The following is a 21788-nucleotide window of genomic DNA, read 5'->3' as shown; positions in this document are numbered from 1 at the left end:
GTACTTAACTTTTCAGATGCTTGGTGTGAGGCATATTTGACTTAGGACTTATAGTAAATGAAAAACAACAGGATCTTGTAAGAGTTAATAAAAATATTAACGGACTTTTAATGTAAGATTTGTGACAAGAATCTTTCCCCTACACTGGGTCTTTATGCAAATGTTTTTTCAGTTGATTTTATCAAAATAGACTGACTCTTTCCAACAGTTTCAAGTGTTCTCCATATATTTTTGAAAAAAATAAGAATAGTTAACAAAAGGAGAAAGGTGAAAATAGCAGTCAATAACATATAGTGTACTCTTAACAAAATTAAGTTTATAAACTAAGACTTTGGATGAACTTCTTCCCTAGAAAGGTAATAGTGGCAAATTCATAATCATTAAAAGGACAGAACTAGCAAGATACTGTTCTTACTAGTAAGGGGTGTATAAATTAAATAGCTCTGAAGAAAGAGGTGAATTTAGGCAAGGTGGTTATTAAGCCTTAAATTGGTAAGAAACTTTAGCTTTAAGGCGTCGAGTTTCAAAATGAACACTAAATGCTGCTTCAACTATTCTTGATGCCGTGCTGATAATTTCTTAATAAAACTGATAACTTCTATGTAATGGGGAGTTGAATGGCATAGAAAACATAAGTCAGTTGGCTGTACTCTGGCCACCAAAAAGGTTTAGTACCTGAAGACAAATAAATCAATAGGAATTGGAAGGGGGTAGGAGGGAGGCTTGAGAAAGCATAAATTCAGATAACTTCCTTTCCCTTTCCCTATAGGGATATTCTTTTAATTATGCATATTGTACCAATGAGAAATAAATACTTAAGAAGGCAGACAATGGATAAACCACAAGGTGGAGGTTGACTTGACATGCTGGCATTTTGGCATTTTTACTTGACTATGAAAAAATTCTCTGGTGGTTTGTGTCGAATAAGTCCTAGAGAATACTGGCTGCTTTTTCCCCTATAACTCAGGAGGGTACGCTCTTGTGCTCTTCTGAAACGGGAGGAGAGCATGAAATCTATGTTTTAAATAAGCCACAGTCCTTACAGAGTACATAGCTCACTAACGCAGCTTAAACTACATCCTTACTATCCAAAATAATTAAAACATTTTACCTTAGAGATGAACTTTTAAAACTTTTTAAAGGTAGTGAGCATTTGGCTTCACATGAGGATGTATAGTTATATTTATTTCTGTAATTTGCATTTCCTAAATTTTTAAAAATAAGTAGGATCTAGATAGCCCACTAATTTAATGACAGGCTTTGTATAAAGTTTCTTACAAAAAAAAAAATCTTTTACACCAAATTATAATGTGAAATCTGACAACATCGTAACATATAATGTTAGGTTTATATATCTTTACAGACAGCTGAAATGAGTTCAGTAAAATAAACTATAAATAAATTCAAAGCTAAATCAGATTAATTTCTACTAATAGTTTAGTTGATTTGAGGATAATTTAGAGTTGTATTTTCTCCTGTTTGAAAGTGTGGAAGGCAAAAAATTCTTTTAAATGATGTCTACCAAGACAGTACTCTACCATAAACTTTCAGTAACTTACCACATCATCAGAAGGAACATTGTTGGATAAAATATCCACCTGAATGGATACGGTGTCCACAATGCTTTTTCTTCTAGAAAGTCGATCTTCATCTGAAATAAAATTGTTTTCCTCCCATTATTTGTTAGAAATGTTATGTTGGTTTTCATTTATAAACTCTACTTATCTCAGATTTCAAAAACTGTCAAAAAATTAAGACAGTTTGTCTTTTTTGTTCCTTCTAAATACATAAAGCAGTGTGTTCTCGGACTTTTACATTTCGTGCAGCAGATTAAAAAGTAAAATTGATGGGGTGAACTGAAATAAGGTTATCAGATTTTTATTTTTCAAAAAGGGGCATTTAGGACAGCAACAACCACCACCACTACCGAATAGTTTAAGAAAGCAAGTCAGTGTAACAGCAAACAAAGGAAGTACATAATCTAAACTTAGTACATTTATCCTAACTCAAAACTGACAATATTAATATTGCCCTTATCTCTCTAATATTTTCACCAAACAGTGAAAGCTGTCAACTAACTCTGGTTCTAGGATGACAGTTTGGGAAGCAATGTTTAAAGGTGTTTACAGTGCATTACAATTTGTGGACTGAAAGCAATTGCTGTTTCAATTAGTATCTCCTCCAGCATTGTCCGTTCAGTCATCTCCATCAGCTGTTGTTATTTTGCTTTATAACTGATCACTTCTCCAGAAAGATGTTGCCTTTACCTCAGTGCTCTAGCTAATCTACTTTTCTGCCCCCAATTCATTTGTACAGTCTGAACAAATTGCTCTGATTTTTCACTACTGACTATGCCGAAGTCCTGTAATTATAATCCCAACCCCAACCACTCTTCTGACAGTGCTCTTAAATAAAATTCCACGGTCTCCCAAATCACTAAATTAAAAAGCTAGTCCTAGCCCATTTTCTGCTTAACCACTTTATGAACATTTGAATTTGTTGATCATAATGTCCTTACATACATTCTTTTCTACTTCTGTTTTTCTACTTTAGCATTCAATACTCATCAAATCTAGGAAATGATTAGAGACCCTGTTAGGTGTTACGGACAGTCTGCTGAATAGATATTACACACCCCGTGCAGCTTCCAGTTTAACAGGAAAAATATACAATAAAATCACACAAATGATTAAAGTATGATGGAGAGTACAGGATGCTAGGAAAATATCAAATAATCATGATTACAACCGAAAAAAGGAAGTCACTTTGTGTATTCCAATATATAGAATTAGAGAATTATTTAACCCTTGGAAAGCTGAGTGAGTAAAAGTTGGGCTAGCCATCGGATATTCTCAGTCTGCAGCATGGAGACGGTAATTCTCAAGAAGCTTCTGGAAGCTGCTAGTCCGATATCCACCCATTTGAATGCTACACTGTCTTTTAAAGATAACAGTTTCTCCTCTTCTACTTGCAGATTGTTCTGAGCGCTTTTCATTGTCAGTCTCTGATTCTGAAAAAACATAGTTCCCAATTTTTCCTTTACGACGCAGAAGAGAATTCAGGAAGGGTGACAAGGATGCCAAGTTGGCTACTGTTCTACTCCCAGTCCTAAAAGGAATGTACTCACCCAGGTCACATCCCAGGACCTCTAACTCTCTCAGAGAGTTCCCAGGTACTATTAGGGTTGCAGGTGGCACCCAGTAGGTGATCTATAAATACTTGTGTGACTGAGCAGGATTCTGGCGCCTCCTTTTCTGAGTTCAACATTTCCAATTTCTTATTAATCAATTCTATTTGACATGTTCTAAATCCAATTCCACATCTCTAAATAAACCATCTTTATCTCCACATTGTCCTATTTATTTTCAGGAGTGCCATCTTTCAAAATCTTCATCTTTTCTTACCTAAACTCTTAGGATAGCTTTCCAGTGGGTCTTCCTAGTATGTTTCTCCCTTCTGTACTACCAATAGAGTTGTTTCAAAAACAGATCATTTTCAGTCCTAATTAGAATTGTTAAACAAATGCAGCCCACTGCTTACTGCCGAGTTCCCAAGGTTTTCTACCTCACTGCACATATTAAATTATAATGCATGCATGGTACACAGAGATAAGTGGAAGGGCCTGCTCATATTGCAGGCTCAGACTGCCCCAGGCCCACTCCAGCTACCTGAAGAGCAAAGGAGAACAATACCCAGACACACCTATAAAGTTCCCCCAAAACAGTAGGGAAGTTCAGGTCTAGAATCAGCCTAACAGCACAGAGTTACTGTATCATCTGGCAACACTTCATTGTTCTTTTTCTTCCTGAGACAGTGTCTCTTCTCTGTCACCCTGGCTGGAGTACAGCGGTGTGATCAAAGCTCATTACAGCCTCAAACTCCTGGGCTCGGGTGATTCTCCCACTTTAGCCTCCCGAGTAGTCGGGACTACAGGCACGTGCCACCATGCCCGGTTAATTTTTTTAAACTTTTAAGTTCAGGGGTACATGCGCAGATTTGTTATACACATAAATTTGTGTCATGGGGGTTTGTTGTACAGATTATTTCATCACCCACATATTAAGTCTAGCATCCATTAGTTGTTTTCTGGAAGCTCTCCCTTCTCCCATCCTCCACCCTTCAACAGGTCCCAGTGTGTACTGTTCCCCTCTATGTGTCTGTGTGTTCTCATCATTTAGCTCCCACTTACAAGTGAGAACATGTGGTATTTAATTTTCTGTTCCTGTGTTGGTTTGCACACGTGTATGTTCATTGCAGCACTATTCACAACAGCAAAGACATGGAATCAACCGGCTAAATTTTTTGTTTTAACTTTTTGTAGAGACGGGGTATTTTTTTTTTTTCTCAAGCTGGTCTCGAACTCTTGGCTTCAAGCAATCCTCCTACCTTGGTCTCCCACAGTGCCAGGATTACAGGTGTGAGCCACTGTGCCCAGCCTATGCTCCATCTTTCTAATTCCATTCTGTATATACTGTGATTTTACTTTACTAAAGAAGCAAAGATTGACGAATTAAAAGCAATCAGCAAGAAACTGGTTTCTCTCTTACTGACTACTCCTCTACTTCCAGGTAGCCTTCCATGGTTGTAACTAATGCTGTTAGTCAATATTACAGTTTGCCCTTTCTGGGGATGTGACAGGATTGCAATTCCTGTCCTCTCTGTGGTTAGGAGGGGTTCTGTAATAAGTCCTGGCCAATACAGTATGAGTAACGTACCAGACAGTGGTAGCTCCATCAGCTTGAATTCCAGAATGTGGATGATGCATAGTTATGTACAGCAAGTCTGAGCAATAAATAAATCTTTACTGTTTCAAACCATTAAGAACTTGGGGTTGTTTGCTACTATAGCATAACCTAGCTAGGGTTTCTTAACCTTGACACTATGGACATTTTGGGCCAGATAACTCTTGTTGTGGGAAGCTATCCCTTGTATTATAAGATGTTCAGCAGCATCCCTAGCTTCTACGCACTAGATGCCAACAGGCCTATCCCATCTCTCTCTGTCCCAGTTGTGACAACTAAAAATTTCCCCAAGATTGCAAAATTCACCCTTAGCTGAGAACCAGTAACGCAGTGCATCCTAATGGCAGACTTTTCTACAATTTTACCTGTATGTCACCACCATGTTAACTAAGCTTCTTAAAACACTAACCACATAACTCCCCAAGCTATGCTCCCCAACTGCTTGTAATTAAAAGGACATCCAAGGCTCTCTCATCAGATCTTACCAACAGTAACTTCAGCCTTCCCTAATTAATCTAGTGTTCAACTCAAAGATGCCTGTTTTGTAACCTCTGTGCATGCTGTAGGATATCTGCTTTCTAGAAACATGTCGTTATCCTGTCTTTCTTTGCCATCCTCCTCACTATAGAGATTCTTATCTTTCAAGGCCTATTTGAACATCACATCGCTTCCTTAAGTGTTAAATATTACTCCAATTATTTCTACTTGTCCCTCTTTCTTCTGAGCTACAAAAACTTACTATCGGTTATTAATGAACTTCCCTTCCATCATCCTTCAGCCTTATACTACCGTCATGTACACTGATGTCTGACATATATATCCATGCATGAAATTCAGTGAGACTCTGGGTTTTGTATCTACCATACAAAAGTCACTCAGGTTCTACTGCATGAAGGCTGAAGGTACAGAATCAGTACATACTCAACTGCAACAAAACAGGACACATTGTTGTGCAAGAATTTTCAGGATGAGAATATTTTATATCCTGCATGTGGCTACTGCTGAGTTAACTTAGACCCTGTATTTTTTATTTTTCCTTCATAATGATATGCTTTGATATAAGTAACTGGACATAAACACATCAATGGAATTGCCCAAGGCAGTATGCAGTCATCCCTGCCGATCTGCTTATAGCATCCAGGCACACTAACTTTCAAGGTCTCTCCGGAAGTAAAAATAAGGACTTCTCTCAAAGGAGGCTATAAAAGAATTTCTGGGTTAATTTATGAAAGCTGAGGGGTTGCAGAAAGAGAGTCATGTTGAAGCCAATAATAAAAAAAGAAATGAGAAGTATGGGGGCCGGAAAGGGGTCCCTGAGCGGCAAAATCATTGAGAACACAAAGGAAATATAGTGTTGTCTCAAAGGTGATCAATAATCACCTTCCAGGAAAATCCAAAGAAAGGTCTTAATCAATTTTCTACTTCTCTGAAGCTTCAGCAATTTGTGCCAAGTTACCTTTCCCTTTTTGGAAGCTCCTCTACAGCTGCCTTCTCACTCCCCAACCTCCTAGCACCCACATTCTAACATTACCTTACTTTCCTTTCACATTCTTGAGACTTTCAGCTTTGGGGCTTTACGTTCCTTCCCAATACGGCCTCTCCTCAGGAAAAGAGAACTGTCTAAAGCCATTCCATCCTTTTTATCTCCATGCCTTCACTGTGAGAAGTCATCCTCCCTGAAGGCTTTAGCAAAATCCCCTATGTTGCTTTTTTCAAAATTTTCATTATAACCTCCTAACCCTCACACAAAACCCAGTCCTAACTCCTAACTGCCTCAAGCTACTTGCATGCTCCACTCTCAAAGATACTCAACAAGAGGATTATCTCCGAAACCAGCCACTTTTTCCTATTTATTTCTGTTAACAAAAACTCTATCCTTCTACCACCCCAGATTCAAAACTACTTATAGAGAGTTTCAGCTGAAATATGTACTTCTTTCCTTCTTCACTTGAGCCCAGCTGATATGGTTTGGCTGTGTCCCCACCCAAGTCTCAACTTGAATTGCATCTCAAGAATTCCCACCTGTTGTGGGAGGGACCCAGTGGGCGGTAACTGAATCACGAGGGTTGCTCTTTCCCACATTATTCTCGTGATAGTAAGTCTCACGAGATCTGATCGGTTTATCAGGGGTTTCTGCTTTTGCTTCTTCCTCATTCTCTCTTGCCACTGCCATGTAAGAAGTGTCTTTCACCCTCTGCTATGATTGTGAGACCTTCCCCAGCCATGTGGAACTGTAAGTCTAATTAAACCTCTTTCTTTTGTAAATTGCCCAGTCTCTGGTATGTCTCTATCAGCAGCGTGAAAACAGACTAATACACCAGCTTTATCTCTCATCCCTCCGAGAAAAACAAAACATACACAAAAAAACAAGCAAATGAAATGGTAAGTAAATCCTATGTGTCCCCTCGGTTTTACACCATCCACTCAAGCGCCCAAGCCAGAAACCTGGACAAAATCCCTGGCTTTCTCCTTGTGTCTCCATACCAATCAATATTCTCACTGATGCCTCTTTATTATGGGCCACTGTCATTTCTCCTAAGGATGACTAACATGCCATCAAAATAAATAGTCACCCCATCCCCAGTTTGCAAAATTATAACCAAAGTACTATTTCTAAAATGCAACTCTGATCATGTTATCCTCTGATTAAAATCACTCATGCTTTCCCACTGCCTTCAGAACAGAGTTTAAACTAGTTCAACTTGCTTTACCATTCCTACCTCCGCTCCCTGAAGTCTGTCGTCACTCTGTGTTAATTCACAGAACAAATCCTGTTCTTGCCTACCTCATTCCTTCACACATGTTGTTACTACCATATGAAGCACAGTTCACTTGCCTAACACCTGTTTCAAGCTCAGCTTAGAGGCTTTTTCCTCTGGAAGACATCCCTGGCCCGCCAAACCTGGATTAAATATTTTTACCTGCTATTGGAGGACCCAAAATGTCCCTAATCATAGCTGTATAGTCATATTACAATTGCCTGGTTATTTATCTTCTTAGAGAAAAATTATATAATGAAATTAACTTATTTCCTATGCACCTAGAATAATACCAATCATCTGCTGTGTTTTGTGGTTCAAGTAAACAATACATTTAAGAGAGACTGTGAGCTCTGTGAAAGTAGAGACCTACCTGTCTTGTTCATTCTGGCTTTTGCTTGCACAGCAGCTGGCACACTGGAGGTGCTCACTTAATATTTAAATAACTGTATGAGTTGACTGAAGCCACTGATACCTCTGAATGATTCAGATGGGGGACACTACTGTTTTCATAAAGCAGTACTTGGCACAGGCCTAAACATACACTATTCATTTGAATTCTAGGTTGATTAAAGTAAAATACAATAATCTGCTAACATTTATCAACCACATTATTAGGATGCCAGGCATCAATAGTTCAATAAACTTTAGGTAGATCATCATTCTTTCTCTAGATCCAGTTATCATTGTGTTTCAATCATTCATCTGCTTTTCCCACTAGATTGTATTCCTTGAGGATAAGAATTGCATCTTAACATCTTGCTACCCTATGAAAGTCATAACAGTGCCTGATATATATTAAATTGAAGGTACCCAGTAGAAGTTAGAGAAATAAATGATAAAAATCAATCTGGATCTTTCTGGATGCGTGAACAATACTTGAGCCCCTGAAAAATAGTGAAATCAAATAATTTATTAAGCAACTAACTGGAGAGGCTGGTAGTGGTGTCACCTAATCATTTAATTCAATTTTAGCCTCACTATCCTCATTTGTAAACAAAGATAATGCTACCTTCCTCACCAAACCATTATGAGAATTACATAAGAAAATGAATACAAAGCACTTATCACAGTGCCTAGCACACAGTGCATAATACATGGTAGCTACTATTGTGATGATGATGGGTATTGCATGATACACAACAAACTAAATATGTTCTGCCTTTTATTTTAATACATTGTTCTTAAATCCCTTCAAGTTTTTAAATGAATTATCTGATGGTTACATAGCAAAAGGTAATTTAATTACAGATTCAGTATCCCATAAAATATCACTGTTTATTCTGTTTCTGCATTAAGGTAGGATACTCACGCCACAGACAGGTTCTAAACTATCAGTCTTTACAAATCAGAAAAATCTAGGATTTCTATGCAGTTATACAATTAAGTAGACACTAAAACATTCAGAATTCTTTCAGTCATTGGCAGAGATGCATTATGAGAGAATACATCTTTTTTAGGGGTGGGAGGAATCAGGGAAGTGCAGACCATTTGTTAAAAATTTTAAAAGTACCAGAGCTTTCATTAAAAATTGTTAAGAGTTAAAGGAACAGGGTAAAGAGAAATAACAGGGGTAAAAATAAACTATGGCTATAAGGAAGATAAAGGAAAATAATAATTTAACTAATTACAGAAAATATGCAGGCCACTGGCCCCATTTTCTAAAAGGCACATTTTATTAAGCTATTTTCCTAGAGGACAGGTGAGGGAAAGGGCAGGCCAAACTGACAACTGGATTTACCTTTGTGCTTGTGCCTGGGTTTAAGAGGTTTTTTGCTTGAAGGAAAGAGAGCTAAATTCAAATTATAAGAGTTAAAATATTTTAAATTTTTTTAAAATCTTTTAAATTATAAAGCTCTAATAATGTTTTATTCTTAGCACTTTTATTTCCTCAAGGAGTTCCTGAGGAACACAATCTTTTATAGCATAAAATTAAAAAGAAAACGCAAAAGCACTCATTAACATCTCAGACTGTTACGAACAATTATTACTGTACTAAATGTATGTATTTTGGATCCATGTTGTTTAAAAAAAGCCATTTACAAAGACTGCGCTACTTGTAGTGACTAATCCAGAAATCTTTCTAAGTGAAATCAAATGGTTCTCTTGTAGAACAGAGGTATCCCCAAAGAAAGAACTAACTCACAAAATCTACTTATATAGTCACCAAATGAAAATGAAAGCATAAGACATAAATTCTTTGATTTTAATTTTTACAGTAAAGGTTGAATACAAGACACTATGCAATTTTACCTTCAAACAGAATTATTTCAGGCAATGGGAAGAATAGAAGGGACTATATAGGTCACAGAGAAAAAAAAATCCCTAACTCAAAAAGTTTGTAGTTTTATTTATATAACAACAGTCTGTACTCTTTCAAATAACAAAAGTTGTCTAATTCATTAACCTCAATAATCACTTATCATTAAACAATTTTCATCAATTTCCATAACTTAAATAGAATATCATTTAATGAGAAAAGATCTCACTTTAAAATATACTATTAAATAAAATATTAAGTATTGTAACAATAAATATTCAAGGACTTGATTTGCTCATGGTAAAATCATATCTATGTTGTTAGAGATTTGCTGAAGGTTTTCAATAGCAAAATTAGAAAACAGAAGTAAATACTCTTAAGCATTTGAAAATGGCTGGGCTATAGTAAGGACACACACCAGAATTAATTTTCATTGCTAACTGGGTAATGAAAAAATTACTATAACATAAGCAATCACCAGAGTGAGAGTTCTAATTATCCTCCTCTTACCTGTTACTTGCGGTACATACGGAACTGACAATCTCTCAACACTATATCCACTTCCACCTAGGGACTCTGCAATCTTGTTGGTCAGAAAGTACAAATCTTTCTCATGCTTCTCTAAAGATTTTGGAAGCCTGCCAAGTTCATCAAAGCAATAATCATTCAGTATTAAATTACTGAGCAAAAATTAGTTACTATGCAAAACATTCCAGAGCAAAAGCCTCAATATTCTAAATATAAACACAATGTAAACTGTAGTAACAGAAAAATCAGTATATTTTAGGCAATTAATTTGAGCTCTTTAAAAACACATAGTATGCGGTCCCATATATTAACCATTCTGCAGTGATTCTTCTCCCAGTAACATTCCAATAGTGAATTTAGCCTTATATTATTCTGTTGATCTTCACTTGTTAAGTAATAAAGAACACTAAATGTAGCTTTTATTGTCGTGTTAACAAAAAAGTGTACTGAGAGACAAAATAAAAATGCAGCCCACTGACTGTTAATGAAAACCGTATTAGCCAGCTAAGTGTTAGGAAGTACTTGCCCACCCACATAAGGTTTCACCTTCCTTTCAAACTGCTTGATATTATCTTACTGATGCTTTCAATATAAACTGTTTTTATAGCCCAAAAGTTCACACAAAAAATTATTCATATATATACTTTTCTTTAGAGAACAAGAAATAATGCAGGAAATAACACTGATTTTCCTTAATACATTCTTTCTTCTACAATATTTTGAGTATTGTTACCTATTACTGAACGTCTTCAACAGGATACCGTATTCTCTTAAAGGTTTGATCATTTACATATGAGAACATAAAATATGCTATATTTAAGAGAGACAGCCAACATTTTTTAAAAAGTGGGGTAGGTTTTTTTTTTTTTTTTTTGAGATGGAGTCTCCCTCTGTTGCCCAGGCTGGAGTGCAGTGGTGTGATCTTGGTTCACTGCAACCTCCGCCTCCTGGGATCAAATGATTCTCCAGCCCCAGCCTCCTGAGTAGCTGATACTACAGGCACATGACACCACGCCCAGCTAATTTTTGTATTTTTTAGTGGAGACAGGGTTTCACCATGTTGGCCAGGCTGGCCTAAAACTCCTGACCTCAGGTGATCCACCCACCTCGGCCTCCCAAAGTGCTGGGATTACAGGCGTGAGCCACTGCGCCCGGCCAAATCTTATTCTTAAAAAACTTTTTCAAGATTGACTCCATGTTGTGCATGAGTCAACATCCATAATGTGCAGGCCCTTTTATAACAAGGGAAATAATTAAATGAATTAAATGACAGACACAAAATGATGATTAGTATAAAGCACCAGGAATTACTATAACAATATTTACTCCTATATAATTATTACTGATTGGTTTATCAAGTCAGTACCCCATCCTGAAAATGTAAAGATTAACATACATGCACTTATCTCTGAAGATATGCTCTGGTAGAAAATAAGGGGCTTCCATAGTTCGAATTTCAATAACCTAAAAAATATTCAAAAACAGAACAAAAATAAAAAATCCCACCCCTCAGGACCTTGCTATAAAAATTTGGAAAACAGTTTAAAAACAAAACAACTTTAAACATTTATAAGAAATACCATCACTGTTTTTGAATTTAAGCTAAGTTTACAGCCCAAGTGTACAGTCTGTTTTGTTTTCACATTTATTATTTTTAAAATTTAACAGATAAAACTGTGACAATAAAATAATATATAAAGCAAAAAATGATGACACATTACATTTGATTAAGCCTAGTATGATAAAGCAAGAATATCTATTTTCTCAAATGCACTATTTTGTAAATCGCTTTACAAATCACCATCCTCCACCTGCCGCATTACCTTTTGCAGCCTGCGTACAAGGTCTCCAGGCACTTGTGTGGTCTAGCTCCTCCAATGAACTGTGAGCAAAGAGGTACTCTGCTTTTGTAATACTTAATTCTCTAGTGGTGGGCATCAATTATTCACTCAAATATCTGATTAATGAATGGATGAGTTTTGTTTCTTAGATTACATTAAAAGCCTACATTTTAGTAAGGACTAAACGATGTGCTTCCAATTTAAGAAAAATAAAGTTCTCTCTTACAGACGTCTTTAAAAATGGACTTTTTCTGCTAGGTAAGTTGGGGGCACTGTAATGTTTAATAAGTTATGCAAATAACGATGTAAGAGTTACTGCTAAAGAAAACTAAATATATTTGAAAGACATAGGACAATTCTCTGAGATGCACATTAATTATTCAACTTTTGAGATCTGCCTCAAGTAGTTTAGAATAAACAACAAAAGAGTGTAATTTAAGAAAATTTAGATACCAAGATTCATAAGGGTTCAAAGGAAAAAAGTCACAGAATAAATTACATAAGGTATTCTAGAAGAAAACCATGTATTGCATTCAACCACTACATTAAACTATTATAACAACATTCATCTAAGAAAATATAAAAACAGTAGTTACAGTTTTAGCTGTAGTTTCATTTTACTGGCTGTATATTTTTATAGAATTATCTTAATTTGATACATAATCACCAAAGTTAAAAATAATCATCATTGGAATAAAATTAGCAATTTTGTACAAAATTCAAGTTTAAGGATTTTCTAAATACATTTACCTTGCTAACATGCTGGCAAAATGCAGGGACAGCTATCATCTGACTTACAAAGTTGAGGTATGCTGCAACCAGTGCCATGATTCCACAACGATGGAACATTGGCAAATTATCCTCATTGATAATCGCACTGTCCTTTAATGAGAAACAAACACATCAGAGAGATCAAGTTCTTATGCTCCACCAGCATTTTCTCTGATTACACTGGAAAACTGCAGGTAGTTTGGAAAGCTAACAAAAATGCCACTTTATCAGAAGTTATTTTCTAAAACAATTCTGAGAGGAAAATAAATGTTCATTTACAAGAGAGTTAAATTTTTCAACTTAAACTCTCTTCCCTAGGAAAGCCTTTCCTGTTCACACACACACACACACACACACACACACACACGCGCGCGCGTGCACATATAGCCATTGCATACTGTCCTTCTATTACATAACACTTATGCAACTCTAATTAAACAACTGCATGTATGTCATTCTTATTTAATGACTATCCCCCCAGGGCAGGAAGTGTGGGTACAGGAGTACAGGGACTGTGTCTGTCTTCTTCATCACAGTATATCCCTATGGCCTTGAAGGATATTTAGCACACAAGTTGATGCTTATGCAACATATGTAAAAGGAATAAATGAAGAATGTGATCATAGTCTTGAGTATTTTAGATTTACAACTAGATAACTCCCTTTTAAAATTCATGTCCTTGGATAAAGGCAATACTTCAAAGATGGTGTCTGCTTTATAAAAAATGTATTCTGCAGTGAATGGTTATGAAAGCATACCTGTAAAGCAATGGCCAATCGAATGAGATCAATAACTACTTCTTCATTAGCCAGTTCAATAGTTATAAGAGCAAGAGAAGTATAAAGTAGTTCATAGTTTTTCTGAACGTTGTCTTCCTCTTTACAACCCAAATATATGTGCCGATATAGCTGTTGCCCATTCTGAGGATAAAAGACAGAGGAAAAACGTAATTTTGCTTAAAATGTAAAAAAGGCAGATTTCACATGCATACACTTTGACAGTGTAGCTATGTTATTATATAGCTTAACATGGAAATGAAATTTAAATTGATGATCAGATGGTCAAATTCCAATTATTAACATCAGTCAACATGCTAATATATAACTACAAGCTAATGTTAAAATTGAAGACAAACCTTAAATAAAAACAATCAGTAAAAAATAGTTCCTGTGCTAACGATGAAAATGTGTTTTAATAGTAATTTGAAAAAACAAAAGCAAATTATGGATTGACTTGAGAAAAAAAGTGAAATGGATGGCAGAATCCTGAGAGATACTTTGGCAATACAGCCTCAGCAATGATAAAGAAAATTGTGCTGAGAGGAAATGTACTCAGGCTCTCTTGACTGGAGAACAAGCCCTGTAGGTTAGCCGTACAGAGAAGAGCATCTGCAGGTTCTGTTACATTTTGGCATGGAGTCTCTGAAGGCAAGTCTATTAACAGGGAAGAGGTTACAGAAACTCCCCAGGTATTGCATAGAGGCTTCCCCTAAACTGGACTGATCTAAGTAAAGATCATTACAATAAAGATTTATTATTTATTAATATAATAAGAGATTATTAAAGCCTTTCCTTTCTAAAGCATTCCTGGATATAGGTGCAATGCCATTTCCAGTCACAGTGGCGACATTAACTCAATTAGCTCTCAACCCTAACTGTCCACTGGAATCACTGGATGACTGGAATGACCACCATGCTCTTGCCCTCCCCACTTCTCACTACTGTCCACCCTCCTTTAATATCATGTAACTGGTCAGTGGCACAGTATCAGTATTTTTCAAGTATAAAGCTACCCATGTGGTTATAATGTGCAGGCAGGGTTAAGAACACTCATTTTTTCCCATGTGGAGAGACTTCAGGCTTAATATTCCAAGCCTGTTTCTCAGAAGGTTCTTTGGATCATTTTAGGAAAAGAAACTGGGCAAGAGCAGCACAGACGCTTCTGAAGCCAGCCTGCCTGTAACAAGTATGCATTCTGCTCTGTTCTCTATTTAATATGCACTAAGGTCCCATCTCAGTAAGGTGGCCTGTAGTTCTCCAGCTGTGACAATGACTGACTGGTTAAGTCTGCATAAATCTGTGGTACAGTGTTAGCCTTTTTTGGCTACAGATATAAAGCTACCCTCCAGATTCCTTTATTTCTGAAGTTGTTATTTTGGTTTCCACCTTTCTGAATCCAGAGTTTGCCTCTCTCATTCTTTCTCTCTCTCAAACACATATGGTTTCTATACTTGGGTGGGGAAAAGAAAACTTTATGTATTGGGTCCTCTCAAAACCTAAGAATATTCTTGAATTCTATGGTTCTAAACATTACTAACAAATATTAAAGTGGTGCATACATATGTGAGAATTTAGACTTCAGGTTCCTTAAGTAATAAGTTTGTTTTTAAAAATTACCTACTACATACCATATTAGATGAAATAAAAAATTTGTAATATGTAATGTAAAAATACAAATAGGTATAATGACTTTACAAACTGGTATGGCATTATCCAGTGAATCTGAAAAATACATAACCTATTACTCAGCAATTCCTCTCCTACAGGCCTTGGAGAAATGGGAGTTATAATACACAGCATAACACATGTACGAGCATGTTCACAGGAGCACAGTTCATAACACTCACTAACTGGAAACAATTCAAATGTGTGCCAACAAAAGAAAACTTGTGGTATATTCATATCATGGAATACTATTAAAGCCACACACGGATGAATTTTACCAAAATAGAGCTGAATAAAAAAAACTAAACTTAAAAGAATACACAATGTATGGTTCCTTTCACCCAAATAACAAAAACTGGCAAAACTAAACAATATAGTTCAAGGATGTAATGTATATTAGGTTATCAAACTGTAAAAAAAACTCGAAGGAGTCAATTTCCATCAAAGTCAGAGCAATGATAGTGATTACTTGTAGGAGAGAGGATGGAGTTATGAAGAAGACAGAACATGTGGGATGCTTTTGTTTATACTGTTGTTCACCTTAAAACAATTAAAGTAATAATTTCCATATATTTTATATTTCATAATAAAAAGTACTCTTTTCTACATAATTCCTAGATTTGGTGAAACATTAACAAGAGCCCTTTCACATGGTGAGAAACTATATACTATATACTGAGTTGCAGACTCAGCGGTGGCCGCTGTTTTCTCTGGAAGAATACACTTCATTAGGAAATTACAGGTGAAGTGATACCTCCCAATGTATAAGGGATTCCAGCCCTGGAACCATTTTTCAAACAGACTCCGTATATAAGACGTCCCTAAAACATTCAGATGGAGTCGTTTTAGGCTGGGTAGTAATCTCAGACACAGTTGCCTGAACAAACAATGTTAACACAGAAAATATAGTGTCTATGCTAAACTAAGATTCTCTTAACTAAAGGCCAGTCCATTATCCTGTGGCTACAGAACCCTTTTTTTTTTCTTTAGTTCTTTGCAGAAACTTCTCTCAGTTGCTAGTTTTCATATGGAAATCAAACAACATTTTTACTGATAAAACAAATTGGAAGGTAAATGAAAAATGGTGTCAAATTATAAAAATAAAATTTTGACAAAGGAAAAAAAGTGTGAACGCATTGCTTCTAAAGAGAAAGACCCAAAAAGGAATGGTTTACATTAATGATAACAAACGCTTAGCAAGGAAAGTTATTCTGAATTATAAAACAGAGGAATAACTAATTCAGAGAACAGTTTAAAGATTCAAAATCTAACATGAATAACAGTCTAATCTTGCTGTTAAATTACAGCCTTCTAAATTGGTTGACTAGCAAAATAAACAGCAGAAGTATTATTTCTATAACTCATAGCGGATAAAATGAAATCCAGTCTCAATGTCCATGACTGTTTAATGTCATTGTATAAAGTCAATAACTCAAAAATCAGTTATCAATTGAGTTTTCAAAATTCATTATATCAGTAATGATTAAAAATTCCTCAGTATGGAATCAGCCTAAGTGTCCATCAACAGATGAATGGATAAAGAAAATGTAGTGTGTGTGTGTGTGTGTGTGTGTGTATATATATATATATATACACAAAATGAAATACTATTCAGCCTTACACTAGAAGAAAATTCTTTCATTTGTGACAATATGGATGAACCTGGAGGACGTTATGCTAAGTCAAACAAGTCAGTCCCAAGAAATACTGCATAATCTCACTTGTATGTGGAATCTAAAAAAGTTGAACCCACAGAAGTAGAGAATGGTGGTTAGCAAGAGCGGGGGCCTGAGAGCAAGGAGGAGGGTAATGGAGAGATTATTGATCAAAGGTTACAAGGTTTCAGACACATAGAAGGAGTTAAGTTTTGAGACCTATTGCACAGCAGGGTGACTATAGTCAATAACGGTGTATTGTATATTTGAAAATAACTAAGAGAGTAAATTTCAAATATGTCACCATAAAAAGATAGGTAAGCAAGAAAATGGATATGTTAATTAGCTGGATTTAAACTTTCCACATTGTATACATATAATCAAAACACCACATTGTATCCCATAAATGTATATTTATAATTTGTCAATAAAAAATATTTTAAAAATTTGAAGTTCCTCAGTTATGTAGAATAACTTCTTTCATTAGTTAGGTGATATAAAGAAATAAAAAATAAAAATCGAGAAGTATTAATGTATCTGTCCTACTTATTAACCAGTTTTTTGATATACAGTATAGCCTCACTTAAATTTTTTTTTTTTTTTTTTTTTTTTTGAGACAGAGTCTCGCTCTGTCACCCAGGCTGGAGTACAGTGGCGCAATCTCAGCTCACTGCAAGTTCCACCTCCAGGATTCACGCCATTCTCCTGCCTCAGCCTCCAGAGCAGCTGAGACTACAGGCGCCCGCCACCACGCCCGGCTAATTTTTTTTTTTTTGGTAGGCAGTTTCACTGTATTGTTAGCCAGGATGGTCCCAATCTCCCTGACCTTATAAGTCACTTACCTCGGCCTCCCAAAGTGCTGGGATTACAGGTGTGAGCCACCATGCCCGGCCAACCTCCTTAAGTATTTTATTCAGTGAATCACATTAATGTAGGAACGGTGATATTTTGTAAATTATTTTTTAAATGAAGTTTTCAAAAAGGAGTTAACTTGAAACACAGCAATCAATAGTATAGGTACAGATAGTATGAAAGATGGTGTCAGGGAGAAAGCATGGGCTAGTAAAGAGGCAAAAGAACATGGATTACAGGTCTCTGCACCTAGCTTCCTATGGGGCTGTCTCCTGTTCCTCGTACCTCTAAAAACAGGCTCCCTTAGCTGGCAATACTGTGTTCGTTATAAGGGCAGCTAGCAGTGTCATGGTTATCATATCTCTCAATGTTGACTAAGTGTCTGGCAAATATTAGTTGCCCAAGCTTTGGACGAATAATAACTGCAAAGAAAGTTTACTCAATATGCAAATAACCATAAATATCATAATTTTCTAAATTCAGCCATTTGCCAGTAGACCTACAGAATTTAAATTATCATCATGAAAATCCAGCAAAAACCACTATTAGGGGCAGAGATCCTGCCCAACTCATCTTTATATCCCAAATAGTGTAGAAAACAATGCCTAACAGACAATAAAAACTCACCACAGTTAATTTATTCGATGGTAACAGGTATTTTCAGAAACTTGAAACTGTCTACAAAAGAGCTGCTAAAAGAGGAATCAGTATCTATGTTTTTCAGTGGGAGAGGATTGCCAGGGCAAGAATTATAGGAAGACGTTTTACTCAGAGAAGAAATTAAGAACTACTACAGCAGCCCAACAATACAATGTTCAAATACAGGCTGGAGGAGACACCACCAGGAATGTTATACCTGAGGGAGGTTGAAGATGGCATCTTGAGGTCTTTCAATTTCAAAATTCTATGGCTTCATTTCAAGGTCACAGATCAATACAAAACCACCTAACAATTCAAATGGCTGTAATTTACACTACGCATTTTTTTTTTAGAAGATGTCTTACCTTTTTCATGAAACTTGTGTCTTGTCTACAAATTTTTTCTCTTTTTATCTTTAGGTCAGCTACATCCGGTATTATTCTAGAGACAATTAATATATCATTTTTAATGAATAGCACATTTATTTACAATATCACATTTTATATGGAAAATTGTATTTACACTTATGAGTTTGATAAGCCTGTATGTAATACTACTGAATTGCTTCTGAAGAGTACATACGTGCTCTCCAAAAAATTGCTATCTTAAAATATATTGATTATATTATCTCAATACCAATTAAATAAAATTCTGGATTAATAAAACCTGAACATGCTAGATTTTTAAAAATCACAATACTTAAATACACTAATTTAGCAATTTAAAAACATTATCATTTGATCCATTTCAAAATGGCATATTACCTGATCCCTCGAAGCTTTGCCCTATTGTCATGGCGATCCATGAGATTATGCATTACTTCCAAGACCAACTGTCTCAGTTCATAGTCTTCCATGAGAGATGGTGATAACAAAGGATCCAGGAAAGACCCTGGCAGTGCAGTAACAATCGTCTTTGCTTTATATCCAGAGGTCACCTGATTATCGGGAAGAAAACAAACAATTTTGTCACGAGTCCTTTTTTTTGTAAAATTCTCATATTGTTTTATAAGAACCATAAACTTAGGAAAGAAAATATGGACAGAAGCCTGCAGAGAAGACATAAAGGAAATGTGCAAAGTAATGAAGGATTCTGGCTGGGCGCGGTGGCTCACGCTTGTAATCCCAGCACTTTGGGAGGCCGAGGAGGGTGGATCACGAGATCAGGAGATCGAGACCATCCTGGCTAACACGGTGAAACTCTGTCTCTACTAAAAAATAAAAAAAAAAAGATTAGCCAGGCATGGTGGCGGGCGCCTGTAGTCCCAGCTACTTGGGAGGCTGAGGCAGGAGAACGGCGTGAACCCAGGAGGCGGAGCTTGCAGTGAGCCGAGATCGCGCCAATGTACTCCAGCCGGGGCGACAGAGTGAGACTCCGTCTCAAAAAAAAAAAAAAAAAACAAAAAAAAGTAATGTAGGATTTTGCTGAATTCACAAAAACATCATTCATAATGAGAATAAAGTTAATAACAGCATGCATTTACCATGTGTTAGGCATGATTCTAAGCACTGCATATGTATTAACTGTCCTCACCATATCCCTGTAAGGTAGACTCTAGCGAATCTCATTCATAAGGAGAAACTGAGGCCCAGAGAAGTTAAGGTTAGTACGAAAGAGATATAAGGAGCTTAGGTGACAAACAGTAAAAGTAAGACCTGCAAATTTTAAATTTAAGTTTGCAAATTATTCTCTCATTTTAAATTAGGCAGTTGGTTAATGGGAATACATTTTCATTTTGGGAAGTTGTACTTAGTTACTTGATTTTTTTTTTTTTTGAGACGGAGTCTCGCTCTGTCACCCAGGCTAGAGTGCAGTGGCGTGTGGTCTCTGCTCACTGCAAGCTCTGCCTTCCGGGTTCACGCCATTCTCCCGTCTCGGCCTCCCGAGTAGCTGGGACTACAGGCGCCTGCCACCACGCCAGGCTAATTTTTTTATTTTTAGTAGAGACGGGGTTTCACCGTGTTAGCCAGGATGGTCTCGATCTCCTGACCTTGTGATCCACCCGCCTCGGCCTCCCAAAGTGCTGGGATTACAGGCATGAGCCACTGTGCCCGGCTGCTATTAAACATTTTAAGCATACCACATAGATATTCATTCAGTCGACTATATGGTATAATCAGGATGGCAAGGCAAAATAATTTACTTAGCAAATTTGTCTAATATAAATAAAGGCTTAGGATCAAATTAAATTGCAGGTGGGAGATCTCAACATATTTACAGGATTATAAACATATATGGAATACTTAACATTTACATTTGGGCATTTATTATAGGATGGAGGTAGTTTTATAAGTCAGCTGGGAAACCGGTGGGACACCTGTCTACCCATCAGGGAAAATCATACCACATATAAACATAAACTTCAGATTAAAGTTCTAAATATAGAGAGCTAAAATTTTAAAACTGCTATAAGAAAATACAAACAAAAGCGTTTATATCATCAGAGGAGGAATGGAGTTCTTATATAAGATACAAGTGAAAAAGTACAAAACATATAGAACAAACTGATAAATCTGGCTATATTAGAATTCAAAACTTCTGTATGATAAGGGCCATAAACAGAATTAAAAAGAATTAAAAATAAAACCATACGAGGTATTTCTGCACTTAGGTATGAGACAGTCCGTTTAAAAAATGAGATCAGGTATAGTAAACATTTCTAGGATAAATCTAAAAGATACTGTTTTCGAAAGGATACATATGTGCTAGCAATGGTTGAATCAAATGTGAGTACAATTGCTAGAAAATAATCAGAGGACCTTTCATTCTGGGTATACTTTTCCTTTTCAGCTATTGATAGCCACTTCAAATTTTAAATGGCAAATATTCATTTTTTTTTTTTTTTTTTTTTGAGACGGAATCTCGCTCTGTCGCCCAAGCTGGAGTGCAGTGGCGCGATCCTGGCTCACTGAAAGCTCTGCCTCCTGGGTTCACGCCATTCTCCTGCCTCAGCCTCCCGAGTAGCTGGGACTACAGGCGCCCGCCACCGCGCCCGGCTCATTTTTTGTATTTTTAGTAGAGACGGGGTTTCACCGTGGTCTTGAACTCCTGACCTTGTGATCTGCCCGCCTCGGCCTCCCAAAGTGCTGGGATTACAGGCGTGAGCCACCGCGCCCGGCCGCAAATATTCATTTTAATGAATTATTTTCCCAATCAGAAGCAATTATTTGGTCAGTATGAGAAAGAATTAGCATAATATGTTGAAAGAACTTTGGATTTCAAATCTGAGTTCTGTTTTTCAGCCCAGCGACTTTGGTGGACCTCATCAACTCCTTCTACTCACAGTCTCTGAGCCCA

General features: G+C 36.5%; 1 protein-coding gene across 11 annotated transcripts in view; it reads right to left on the bottom strand.

Annotated features, from left to right (window-relative positions):
* EFR3A (EFR3 homolog A) overlaps positions 1–21788 on the bottom strand; it is a 101582-nt gene that overhangs the window by 15821 nt on the left and 63973 nt on the right. For 6 of the 11 annotated variants that reach the window (XR_001905917.3, XM_009213596.3, XM_003903165.4 and 3 more), the window contains exons 13-19: positions 19256–19428; positions 18857–18932; positions 13660–13821; positions 12881–13012; positions 11686–11753; positions 10272–10399; positions 1560–1651 (exon numbers count right to left, since the gene is read on the bottom strand). Coding sequence is in view for 9 of the 11 variants with exons in the window: in XM_009213596.3 (XP_009211860.1) it covers positions 1560–1651; positions 10272–10399; positions 11686–11753; positions 12881–13012; positions 13660–13821; positions 18857–18932; positions 19256–19428 (831 nt within the window). In the remaining 2 variants the exon portion in view is untranslated. Of the gene's footprint in view, positions 1–1559; positions 1652–9242; positions 9294–10271; positions 10400–11685; positions 11754–12880; positions 13013–13659; positions 13822–18856; positions 18933–19255; positions 19429–21788 lie in introns of all 11 variants that reach the window. The other 5 variants (XR_002524022.2, XM_021942628.2, XM_021942629.2 and 2 more) reach the window with 1 other exon arrangement.

The sequence above is a fragment of the Papio anubis genome, chromosome 8 (genome assembly GCF_008728515.1).
Source record: "Papio anubis isolate 15944 chromosome 8, Panubis1.0, whole genome shotgun sequence".
Taxonomy (NCBI): Eukaryota; Metazoa; Chordata; class Mammalia; order Primates; family Cercopithecidae; genus Papio; species Papio anubis.
This window is presented reverse-complemented; position numbering and strand designations above follow the sequence as displayed.